At 51.3% G+C, this 12,750-nt stretch overlaps 1 protein-coding gene across 2 annotated transcripts in view; it reads left to right on the forward strand.

The window, feature by feature from the left end:
• SCUBE1 (signal peptide, CUB domain and EGF like domain containing 1) overlaps positions 1-12,750 on the forward strand; it is a 142,917-nt gene that overhangs the window by 10,981 nt on the left and 119,186 nt on the right. For both annotated transcript variants that reach the window (XM_027594583.2, XM_027594584.2), the window contains exon 3: positions 10,460-10,588. In XM_027594583.2, the coding sequence (XP_027450384.1) occupies positions 10,460-10,588 (129 nt within the window). The remainder of the gene's footprint in view (positions 1-10,459; positions 10,589-12,750) is intronic.

A 12,750-nucleotide genomic window follows, 5' to 3' on the forward strand; every position in this document is an offset into this window, starting at 1 on the left:
CAGGTAGATTACAGGGCACACTATTAGGCATCTTAACAAAACTCCTAATAACACACCCAGCGATCTGTTTAGCTCAACATCAGAAATTAAAAAAAAAAAAAAAAATCTTGAAACCAATTGGCCTTCTTAGGGAATAAAGTCTACAACCTTATTAAATCATTATTGCACACTTTATTGAAACTCCAGATAAAAATCTGCTTTTGGGGAGGCCAGGAAAGGCAGGAGAAGGTGGGCTGGGTGGGGAGGGGAAATTCTTCTTCAAGTCTTAAAACGTGCAATTATGCATGCTAATGTGTGCCTCACTGAAGATGAAAGCCCTCTAGTCTAGCAGACCAGCAGGCAGGAAGAAGTCAGATGTGACTTAAAATTCCAAGTTGCTGTCAGCTAGCAATTAGACAGCATTGCTTGCAACTGGGCCCAGCTCTGCTGCAGAGTTTGGGCTTCTTGGAATTTTCCTTTTTAGATGGAGAAATGAAAATGAAAAGTGAAAATGTCATACCATTGGCTTTTAAGCATCGGAGAGGCAAGTTAGCCTCCCCGAGCCTTAGTGTACCCATCTGTAAAATGGATCCACTGGACTAGATTCAGTTTAGCATTGAGAATGTTCGCTGAGCGCTGACTCTGTGCCAGGCTTGGTGCTGAGGCCAAGACATGTTTTCCTGACCTCTCTGGCCAGTGGGAGAGTCGGACTGGGAAAGATGTGAACATAACACAGCGTGGGAAGTGCAGCAGTGGAAACGCAGACCGCACTGGGGGCAAAGAAGAGAGAGTATAGATCTCTGTCTTGGGAGGGAAGAAATTAGAGAGGCTCCCCCCAGAGAGGTGTCGATCCAGGCTAAGTTAGGAAAGCGGGTGTCCCTCCCAGCCCTGACCGTCCGTGGAGCCATCTACAGCATGGGTGCAGAGGCCTTTTTTGGGCTCAGCCGACTCAGTAAGTCCAGTAAGTGACTTAACCTTCCAGAGGCCTGGTTCCTGATCCAACCAGTCAGAGCAATGGCACCTGCCGGGCAGGGGTGCATTTGAGCGGACAGAGGTGGGTAGGAGGAGGGAGGGCCGTTCTGCCGCGGACGGGAGGGTGTGGAAGGCAGCCCAGGGCCTGCACGTGGTGCTTTCCTTTTCCTCAAAATCCCCATTTCTCCTGGGGTTAGAGGGTCTCTCCCCTGCCCCCACGCCCGTAGCCCCAGCCCCTGCCCCGGGCGATAGGCCCCTCTCTGCCCCTCCCTGTGGGCTCTCCTCCTCTTGGCCGCTTCTTATTACAGTGGCTGTATTTGTTTTTCCATCTGAGGAATGCTAACCAGAAAAAACCATTATTTCTAAGAAAATAAACTGCGGGCCTGTCGGCCTTTGGATGCTACTGAAAGGGATGGTGGCCTTCCCCCAAGGCCTTGAGACAAAGAGGGCCAGAGGGCTTGTGTGTGCGGGCAAGGTCACGGGGCCTTGGAGGGGCTCCGAGGGGGTCCTCCAGATGGGCCAGGGCTACAGTCCTGGGAGGAGAGAGTCTAAGAGCCCAGTCAGCCAGCCGGCTTGGACTCTGGCCTGGCGAATAACAACTCTAATATCAATCACTCCCTACTCCCTTCTGGGGCTCCAGGATGTACTCCTTTCTCCGGGAGCCACCATCCTCCTTTCTGGGCCTCCTGCCCCTTGTGCCAGGGGGCGTAGAGCTAGGCGTAGGTCCGTGGAGGTCTAGGTGCCAGCCCTGTGTGACCTGGGGCAGATCTGTGGGCCTCTCGGGCCCTAGCGGGCTGACTACAGAGCTCAGGGCTAGAGCTAGGAGATCCCAGATCCCTTTGGCTCCCATGGTGGGCAGCTCCTTCTTCAGCATGCTCCTTGCCACAGTGGTGCCTAATGCTGGCTTAGTCTCTGGGGGTGGCAGATGGGCTCAGGCTGGACTATTAGGTGACTTACCTGTCCCTTCCCACTGGCAGCCCCGTAGACGGGCCTGCGCCTGGCTGGTGTGTTGGCAGGGGAGGCTCTCCTCATATGAGATGAGTTCGTCTGTATCTGGGTCATGATCCCCCATCAGGCCTGTCGCTCCTTGTGGCCAGGGTCTGGGCTGAGCATGAGGGGCCAGCCTGGGGAAGGTGTAGGTACCGGAGGGAAGAAGGCAGGGAGGCAGCTTGATCCTCAGCAAGGACTGTGGGCCCTGACTTCCTGGGTCACTGAGACTGGGAAATTCTCCAGAGGATTGTGTCAAATTTAGAAGGGCAGAGTCTGGAACCAGCCTGCCTTCCAGTATCGGCTTTGCCTCTTACTAAATGGGTGATCTCTGAGCTCTCCGAGCACCAGTTTCTTTTTCTGTGGTAAGGGAAGTTCGGCCTTCCCGCTTGGGCCATGGTGAGGGGTAAGCCACCAGCAACTGAGACGCCGTCTGGTGGGGAGTTGTCACTGCCATGGCCGTGTGTGTTGGAGAGAGACTGCACCGGGGATTTGGAGAGAGAAAGAAGAAAAGCAGACTGCACCAGGCCAGCTCAGGCCTGCCCATGGCCTGAGCCCACGGGGCGGCCCCCGAGGTTCGAGTCTTGGGTTCAAGTTGTTGTCTGTCCCTGGCTTGCTGATAAGATTAGCACCTCAGATCCTGTCTCTGGGCTCGGTTACCCCTTATAAAATCCAGTGGGGGCATAGGAGGAGCTCTTGGGGGTGCCAGCTTACCCATTCTGAGTGGCGGCTCAGGCTTTCTGGCAGCTACATGTTTCTGACTGTCCCCCTCTTGAGTTCAGAGGTGGTTGGGCCTGGGCAGCAGCCTCTCGGAGCTCGCAGCTTGGGGGGTCGGGGGGTTTGGGCTTCTCCCCAGCCTTTTGCTAAGGGACTGGAGAATGACCATGCCTCTAATTGGCAGAGGGGAGAGGTGGGGGCCTCAAATCTGAGTTGGCAGCCTGGGGCACCTCCTCACTTCCATCTAGAACATTCTGACAGATCAGCTTTCCCTTGACCAGGTTACTCTGATGTCCTTAAGCTTGATGTCAGAGTCTGGGAACAGCCCCCAGCAAAAGGTTCAGGGTGTTTTTGAGGGAGAAAAGGAATAATCACTGGGTCCTTTTCCTTTGGTTTGCTGGGAAAATTCCACCTGGGGCTTGGGAGGCACACACCCAACCATGAGCCCACACCAGGCAGGTGGCATTTGAGGTCAATTCAGAAGGAGCATCCTGTGGTTTCCCTGCAACCAGGCAGAGGCCCAGTGACCCAGCCAGTGCAACGGATGAGAGCAGTGATGGTATTAACTTTTTAAAAATTGTAAACAACTGGGGAGCCTGGGTGGCTCAGTTGGTGAAGCGTCCGACTCTTGATTTTGGCTCAGGTGATGATCTCAGGATCGTGAGATTGAGCCCAGCGTCGGGCTCTGTGCTGGGCTGGGAGCCTGCTTAAAAGTCTCTCTCTCTCCCTCTCCCAACCCCTGCTTGCACATGCTCACGCGCTCTCTCTCTCTCTCTCTCTCTCAAATATATATGTATATAGTAAACAACTTTATTGAGATATAATTCACATACCATGCAATTCATCTACACGTGGGGAGGGGGGGGGTCAGTCGACAGAGGAGGCTATGCTTATGATGATTATTCATTTGTTCGGTGTTGAGCAGACTCTTGTTGAGCACGCTCTGCTACATCTGAAGCTTACACTGAACAGAACACAGTTCTTGCCCCCACGGAACCCACAGCCCCGAAGGACAGATACATAGCAAACAAGAGTAACGGGTGGTGTCCATTCATGGGGCTCTGGGGCCCAGAGAGTGAGGAGGAGTCTTGTCTGCCAGGGGATCAACAGAGGTTGCAGGTAGGAGACGATGCTGGGGCTCAGCCTGCAGACGGACAGAGGCGTCTATGAAGAGGAAGGAGCCCCAGGCGAGGGAACAGCATGAGCAAAAGTGTGGTGGCCTAAAGTTGCACCAGTCCCTGGGGGAGGTCAGCAAGCAGCTCGGACCCCATGGTCGCTTTGGATCACGAGGTGGGCCGTGGGGAGGGCCGTGGGGAGGGCGTTCTCACCCTCTGGCTGAGCCATGGTCATTGTGCGCGGTTAGGAATGAAAAAGTATATAGATGTGTGTTGGTTTTGCGTGACCTTTGACCTTTCCCATAATTAACTGCTGGGCCTACTTCTGGCATTGTCTCTGCAGAAGGGAAACCTGATCAATGGATGCCAGGGGTCCACAGAGAGCCGGGTCTCATTACTCAATCATTACAAACCCAGAGCTTAACCCTGTGCCACCGGAGACAGGAGGCTTAATCCTTCCTGCTAGGCGGCCCTGCAAAACTACCTTCCCTCGAGCGTAATTAGCCAACAAACCGGATTAAGATTTATTCACCAATAAGGACTCAACTTCCTAAGCCATACATCTCTCCCAGAATGGTTGCCTGATCTGAGGAGTGCACGGTTTTTCCTAAAGCCCCCAGACAAAGGAGAAGACGGGCTAGCGCCCAGCCAGGGAACGGGTCTTTGTTAGAGCATTCGGTCTCTACTGTCTGCAAGGAATGTCAAGAAAAATGCCAATTTCAAGGGGAAATGAGAAGGCGTTTTTCAGTAATGATCTCTGAAAGTGGAGAGCAGGGAGCTTTAAAAAAAAAAAAAAAGTCCTCATTTTGAGAACCTTTGCAGTCAGTCCTGATTTTTAGGAAAGTGCCCTGAGATAGTATGAAAATAAAATGAGAAGGAGCTCTGACACATCGCAATGCAATCTTTTAGAACCTAGGCACCACAGAATAAATATATATTTTATGGTGCAACTAGAATCAATTTTGAATTAAATTAAAAAAAAAACAAAACCAAACTCATCCCGTTCGAGTTCAAAACCACTACTGTTGGCACACAACCACAGCTGGGGGATTGCGTGTGCACGCTGCCTTTAATATAGGAAAAATGAAACTGTGCGTGCTTTTAAAAATCCCATAATGAGCCATTCCTGTGCTGCTTTTCTCTGCTCTGTGAGATGTTAGGAGCTGTTTTCTGTTGAGAACTGAGTTGTCATAACCGAAAAAAAACCATCCAAGCTAGAGAAGGAGCAGGGATGGCGAGGGTGAGCTGTTGGACTTGTCATCCCCGGCACTCTGGTAGAGCGTGCTCCTTCCGCTCGTACGAACCTTCCTGGTCACCATCCCTCAACCTCAAGGGTAGGTAGACACCTTGGAAATAAAAATAATGAGGCATGTGACATCTCCTTCCCACTTTCCTCCTTAATAACTTTTTGGACCATGACACACGTTTATTTTTTTATTTTTGAAAGATTTTATTTATTCATTTGAGACAGAGAGACACAGAGAGAGATAGCATGAGCAGGGGAGAGGGAGAAGCAGGCTCCCCGCCAAGCCAGAAGCCAGACATGGGGCTCGATCCCAGGACCCCAGGATCATGACCGGAGCCGAAGACAGACGCTTAACCATCTGAGCCACCCAGCCGCCCCGCATGACGCATTTTTTAAAGAGTATTCATCTCAGGCGCCTGCGCGGCTCAGTTGGTTAAGCAACTGCCTTCGGCTCAGGTCATGATCCCGGAGTCCCGGGATCGAGTCCCGCATCGGGCTCCCTGCTCAATGGGGAGTCTGCTTCTCCCTCTGACCCTTCCCCCTCTCACGTGCTCTCTCTCTCAAATAAATAAAGTATTCATCTCATGCACCCTAAGAACATGGCTCCAACAGGTATAAAATCTGCCTTTGAACACAACCACTGCCTAGGGGCTGGGAGCCTAGGTGCTCAGCCATGCTGTGCCTCAGCCTTCACATCAGCAAAATGGGAGTAGCACTAACTCTGGTTCTCACACAGCTTCCTCCCTCCAGCCTCTGCCGTGGTCATCACACGGCTGTCTTCTTCTGTGCGTCTGTGTGTTTTGCCATGGTGTTCTCCTCTCAGTTCTAACATTCTCTTCCGTGTGTATCCAAATTTCCGTCTTCTTATAAGGACACCAGTCATTAGATTAGGGCCCATTTTATTCCAGCATGACCTCATCTTAACTTGCTTACATCTGCAAAGATCCTATTTCCAAATCAGGTCACATTCACAGATACCAGGGGTTAGGGCACCAATACATCTTTGGGAATGACACAATTCAACCCACAATAGTCCTTCAAGAATAAATATCCAGAGAGCTTGGCTCTGTCCCCCTCCGTTCCTTCACCCTCTCCCTACCCCATTCGCCTGTTCCTCATTCTCTGGCTTTAACAGTCCTTAAAAAGTGGTCCCAGCCTGCCGGGCATCTCAGAGACGCATGGGGCCTCCTCCAGGACTGGTGGCTCATGGACACGTTTTTTAACAGAAAGAAATCCAGTTGCTTTGGCAGAGACTTTTTTTGGTTGATTTGTTTGTGTGTTTATTTCTTATGTATTAAAGGAGGAGGCTCCCATGATAAAAAACAACAACAACAGCAAAAATTCGACACACAGACACAGAAATCAGGGGAGGGGGGTTAGTTGTGAGCCGATGCTGCAGGCTGGCCTAGGACGCCTGTGGTAGCACGTCAGGCCTGGGGATTGGAGAGGAACTGATGGTTCTTTTTTTTTTTCTTTAAGATTTTATTTATTTATTTGACAGAGAGAGACACAGCGAGAGAGGGAACACAGGCAGGGGGAGTGGGAGAGGGAGAAGCAGGCCTCCCGTGGAGCAGGGAGCCCGATGTGGGACTGGATCCCAGGACCCTGGAACCTGAGCCGAAGGCAGACACCTAACGACTGAGCCACCCAGGCGCCCCAGAACTGATGGTTCTAAGAGATGCTTGGATCTGGGGGAAGTCCTTTGGAGATAAATTAAGGGAAGAGGTATGAGCAGTGAATATTCCTGCACTCTTCTGCCTGCTGGCATTCTACTGTGGCCAACACTATAGGGTGTCACGGGAAGGAAAAGGCTAGAGTTGTTTTATCGATTACTCAGCAATTTCTTTATAATGCCTTCTGGGTATGGTGACCAAATAGGTTATTATTTTGAGAGTGAGAAGTGTGCTGTCAATAATTACACCCAGACAACAGCATAAAGTGGAACTGTGCCAAGCAAATTGGAGCATATGATTATCCGAACCAGGGGAAGAGACATTTTTCTTAGACCTTAGCACCATTGAAACTAGCTTAGTTGCATTTTATGGATGTGGCGACTCTGTATTTCCTTCTTTGCTTTGGCTTCTGGGAAGTTCAGAATCATATTTGTGGCCAACTTTTTGAAATTGTGCTGGAATTACCAAGTGTATTTGTACACTTTCACCAGCTTTCTCTTATTCTTCGATCCTCATTTCTTTTTCTTCTTCCTAACATCTTACTTTTTTTAATCTTATTGTCTGTATTTTGTAAGATGTTTAGATGGATCATGTTTGAAGAAGTTGATGGGTGGATGAATACGTATGTAAATGGAGAGATGGGTGAATGGATGGATAGATGGATGATGAGTGGGTAGGGGTGTGTGTGTGTGTGTGTGTGTGTGTGTGTGTGTGTGTGTGTGTGTGTAGATGGGTGGGTGTTTGAATCAATGAACAGACGGATGGGTGGTTAGACATTTGGATGGATGGATGAGTGAATGGATGTCAGATGGATGGATGTTTAGATGTTTAGATGAATGAAAAGATGAGTGCCTGGCTGAATATTTAGATGGGTGGATGCATATTTAAATACATGGGTAGATATTTGGCTGGATAAATGGACAGATGAATAATAGGTGATTGGATAAATGGAAGGATGGTCAACTGACTGGATATTTAGATGAATAGAGTTTAGCATGAACAGACATATGGAAGGAGAAATTGATAAATGGGTGTTTGGATGATTAGATAATACCTCCTGAGCACACAGCGTAGATGGCCAAGGGTGTAATAATGTGTGTAAAGTAATTTGCCAATGCCTGGCAGGTCATGGGTACTCTAAGTTATTAGAAAGGACACACGTGTTTGAGACTTAAAGACCTCTCTGTTCTGATCCTTGCCCTGCCGTTTACTATATGACCTTGAGCAATTACCTATCCTCTCTGCACTTTAGTTTGTTCACCCATAAAATGAAGTTAAAATACCCACTCCAGAGGGTTGCTGTGAAACTTAAGTCAGCTGGTGTGTGTTTTAGTAAATATCTGCGTAATTCCTTCTGAGGTACAACTCGAGAGAGAGAGAGAGAATTCTTTTACCCAAGCTCGGAGTAAAAGTGCTTCCCCTCAGTATCACAGATCCAACCTAGGTCATGTGCCCACCCTGGGACCAGGAGCTGCTACTACATATGCTGTTTGTGTTAGATGACCAGGCTCCACCCCAGAGTTGGGACCAGGCCATCTTCTCCTGAGCCACGTGTTTACATGAAGAAAAGGAGGGAGGGAATGGTCTGGGGCTGCTGGTTCAGATTGGATGAGAGATGATGGCCATGCTGAGCAGGTGGCGGAATAGGTGACCAATGAGCAGACTGTAACCATGTTAAGGGTGTAGAAAAACCATGCTTTGGTAGCTGATTCGATGTCTGTGGAGAGACGGAAGGATAAGAATATTCACAGGGACAAAGAACCCAAGGCAAGTGCAGGTTGATGAATTAAAGTCAGGCCATGTTGCCTTTGGAGTGTCTGGGAGATTCGGGGGGGAAAGTAGTCAGATTGGTTTATCTGGGGCTTTGGCAAAAGGTCAGGGCTACAGAGAATGAGAAGTAATCAATATCTCGGTCTTCACAGACCTGTGTGCCCTTTCAAACGTAAAATCTTATATCCTCTTTCAGTGTTATTTAAAATGTTTAAGTGTATTAAATATAACGATTAAAAACAATTCAGATGACTTGCAGAACTGAGCCGGCTTCCCAGCTGATGCTGATGGCCACTGCAGGCAGGTTAGGTAGAAGCTTCTGTCTCTTGCACCTTTGGAGAGTCAGGCTACTTTGTTTTTCCCTCATCATGGCTGGATGGGTGGGCACAAGAAGTGGACTGCACAGCCCAGGCTGTTTTTCTGGCATTTTTGTGCTGCTGTTTTCACTGAAGTTATCCCCTCTACTGGCTGCGTCCCTGGCAGGCAGATGTCTAGACAGTGCTTGGTCACCTCCGGAGCTGGGGAGCTCACTACCTCCCGAGAGAGCCTGTTTTTCAGTGGACATTCCTACCTGCGAACTCTAATTGGCCCCCATGGGTTTCCTCCACTGTGTGTAGCTCTGCCCTCAGGACCAGCATGGAAGGAGCATGGAGCTGCGTGTCTCTCTGCCAGCTCCCCAGGCCTTTAAGGGAGCAGCCAGGCTTGCCTTCAGTCCCCCTCTCTTCTTCGGGCCAGCGCTCATAGCTGGAACCGGGCTTCAAACCTCCCTCTTTGACCCCAGAGGGGAGGGACTGATTTTTCCTGTGAGGCACTTCCAGTTGTGCTTAGTTCAGACACTTCCCGTTCCACTGAGTACGGTACTTCCGGTTCCCCCGGGCGGGCACTTCCCCTCCCTCTTCCCGCCCTCCCTGGGTTGTCTGTGGAGGTCAGGGTGGGTGTGGACTGAGACAGCAAGCCCCGGGAGTGGTTGGGCCGGGGTTACCGAGTCCCGAGGCAATGCTGGGGGTTCTCCCTGGGCCCCGGCACCCCCTGCTCACTGCTCCCAGTGATGTGGCGGCCTGGGCCCCCTGGAGCTCCCAAGCTAGGCTGCCTGGTTCAAATCCTCCTCATACCACTTCCGAGGTGTGTGACCTTGGGCAGGGGTCTGGCCTCCCTGTGCCCCGCTTTCTTCAGTGCCCTTGTAAGGTTGGAGTAAGGATGACAGTGCCCACCTCCCTGAGTTCCTGTGGGGTGTGAGGACAGAATGACATACGGGGTTGCCTCCGGACTTGGGTATAGAAGCCGCTCCTTGGATGTTAACTAGGCGCGTTCCTATTACTCTCTGAGGTCTCTCAAATCTTTGGAGCTCAAGAACTGATAGCCCTTTGACCCCTGATGGGAAATGTTTTAAAAAGATTTAAAACAGCAGAAAAGGTGACCTTTACAAAGGCTACTGGCCATTGTTTATGAGACAGAAGCCTTTGTTATAACAAGTCATCTGGAGCCCTAGAAGTTCAGGCTTCAGGCGCTGCTGCGGAAGGAAACTAGGCGGAGTATATGGACTTAGACTTATCTCTCCTTCCAGAGGTTTTGTTTTTCGGTGGTATGCAAGGTTCATTTTGCACAGTACTCCCCACTTCACAAAGTCATGAGCTCTCCACCCCTGGGAGGCTTTCACATAAGCTGAAGAGAGCCGGTTTCGAGGGAGGGGGTTAGACAGGGCCCCCACATGCTGCTATTGTCGAGAGGCTTTTGAGGGAGGCAGAACTGGGTGTGAATCCTGCCTGCTTCGCTGTGGTGAGAGCATCCTGCGCTGCCCCGTAAGAAGGTGGCCGGCCTTATTGCAGCGCCAGGCTCTTCATCTTTGTCATCTTTGGGGCCCCAGCCCCCAGCAAGGACTTCCCTGAACACCTATTGAGTTATCCCCGAAACAGTCATGCCCTAGGGTGGCTTCAGTGGTAGCAGGGAGAGAGGACCCCCAGGCCCCTCCTCTGATCCCTCTCCCGGCCCTCATTTTGCAGACATCGACGAGTGTGAGAATGACTACTACAACGGGGGCTGCGTGCACGAGTGCATCAACATCCCAGGGAACTACAGGTGCACCTGCTTTGACGGCTTCATGCTGGCCCACGACGGACACAACTGCCTGGGTGAGTGATGCGGCCGCGCCCTGCCCGCAGGGCCTCAGCTGCAGCCCACGGTGCTGGGGACGGTGGGAAGGCTCATCCTCTTTCAGTTTCTTGTATTATTTTGCTGGGGCCTCCAGAACAAAATGGCCCAGACTGGCCGGCTTAAACAACGGGAATTTATTTTCTTACAGTTCTGGAGGCTAGAAGGCCGAGGGCAAGATGTTGGTAGGTGTGAGGCCTCTTTCTGAGGCTCTCCCTTTGGCTCACAGCTGGCCACCTTCTAGCTGTGTGCTCACACAGTCCTCTCCCTGGGCCTCCATGGAGCTGGTTTCTCGTGCGCTCTCTTTTTCTCTCTGCGCCTGTGCGTGTGTGTGTGTGTGTGTGTGTGTGTGTGTGTGTCCCCGTCATAATCTCCCCTTCTTATAAGGACACCAGTCTTATTGGAGTGAGCCCCCTCCCAACAACCCATTTTTAACCCAGTTACCACTTGAAAGGCCCTGTCTCCAGATAAGTGATGTTCTGAGGTCCTGGGGGTCAGGGCTTCAACACCTGGATTTGGGGAACACAGTGCAGCCCCTCACAAGGATTCTCATATGCCTCCAGATTCTCATGGTTCAAGTACATAGATTTAAGCCAGTTGTATGAAATTTAGAAGAGTAACGCAAGCTTGCTGGATCAAATTGGGAGCACGCAGGAGAAGAAGGAGAGAAATTGGAAAGCAACGTCATTGTGCTGGTGTGTCTCCTCGCAGCCCCCCCTGCCCCCAGGTGTGGTTTCCTGGGGTGGCAATCAGTGGTCCCCGTCCTCCACCCCCACCCCGCCCCGGTTATCACCATTTTGCCAGCCGTCTCATACTGTGAGAAGTGATTCGTGAGCCAGAGTGACAAACTCAGTGTGACAAACTCAGGGCTATAACGATGTGACAAACTCAGTGGCCGAAACACCAGAAATCTGTTCTCTCCCAGGCTGGAGGCCAGACATCTGAAGTCAAGCTGTCAGCAGAGTCGGTTCCCTCAGAGGGCTTCCAGGGAGAATCTGACCCAGGCCTCTCGCCTGGCTTCTGATAGCTTCCGGCATTCTGTGCTTGTAGATCGTGGGCTCCCCGTGCTTTCATGTGGCCTGTGCTCTGTGCAGGTCTGTGTCTGCGTCCAAATTTCCCTCTTCTACAAGGGCACAGTCCCCTAGTCCTGTGACACCCGTGCAAAGACCCTATCTCCAAGAGAGGTTACAGGTCCACAGAGACTGGGTCTTTAGGACTTCAGCATCTTTGGGGGGACATAATTCATAACAGAGGTGGTTTGCCGTCTGCAGCAGGAGGACCATCTCATGGCGAGAGCACAGGGTCTCAGAGCAGATGTTCCTGTCCCGCAGGCCCTCCTCTGCCGCTGGCTGCTGAGTGACACAGGGCCCAGCAGCTAGAGCCAAGGAGGCAAGACCGTGGACTGGGCGGAAGCGTGGCTGTGGATCCGTTATCCATGTCTCAGGGGCTCAGTCCCTCATTGGTAAAGGGAGGGTACGAAGGGCAGCTTCGTCCCGGGCTCTCGTGAGCAGTGACCAAGACGGTGTCCTGCTGCTGAGAGGTGCGCCTGGCACAGCATTCCCCTCCTAGTGGCCGTCACTCCCGTCACAACCCCTGAGCCTTCTTCGCCCGCTGTCAAAGCCGGGTGATTGTGCTGCCTACTTCACCAACTTGTGCGCGAGGACAGAGTGACACGGTGAGCGAAGTGACTGGCATTTAGCCAGTTGCCAATCGTCACCAAACAGGGCATTCCTGTTACTCTGGGTGACTCAGCCTCCCTTTTGTGGTGGGACATTTAGACTGTTTGTTTATTTTGTTTGTTCTATTCCTACCGTCAGACTCCTGAGGTGTTGATTCTGGGCATAGATTTATTTTTTCTTAATTTCCTAACTGTTTCCTTTAACCATTCTTCCTGGAAGTGGAATGACTGGGGCAGAAGGTCATGGAGATGTTTGTATGGCTTTCGGTGCGGGACTTCGTGAAAGGGCTCGGCAGACCTTGCCTGTCGGGGCCTGGAGTGGCAAGTGCGGCGTCCCGAGTATTCTGGAACTCTTCCCCCCAGCGGTGGATTGGCCTTAGATTTCCCTGCCTGTTTTTGTTTAGTGCACGTTGGATCTCAGACAGACTCGTTATGGGAAACAGACCTGTGAACATGTAATTACAC

This window comes from Zalophus californianus, chromosome 9, assembly GCF_009762305.2.
Source record: "Zalophus californianus isolate mZalCal1 chromosome 9, mZalCal1.pri.v2, whole genome shotgun sequence".
NCBI classification, from domain to species: Eukaryota; Metazoa; Chordata; class Mammalia; order Carnivora; family Otariidae; genus Zalophus; species Zalophus californianus.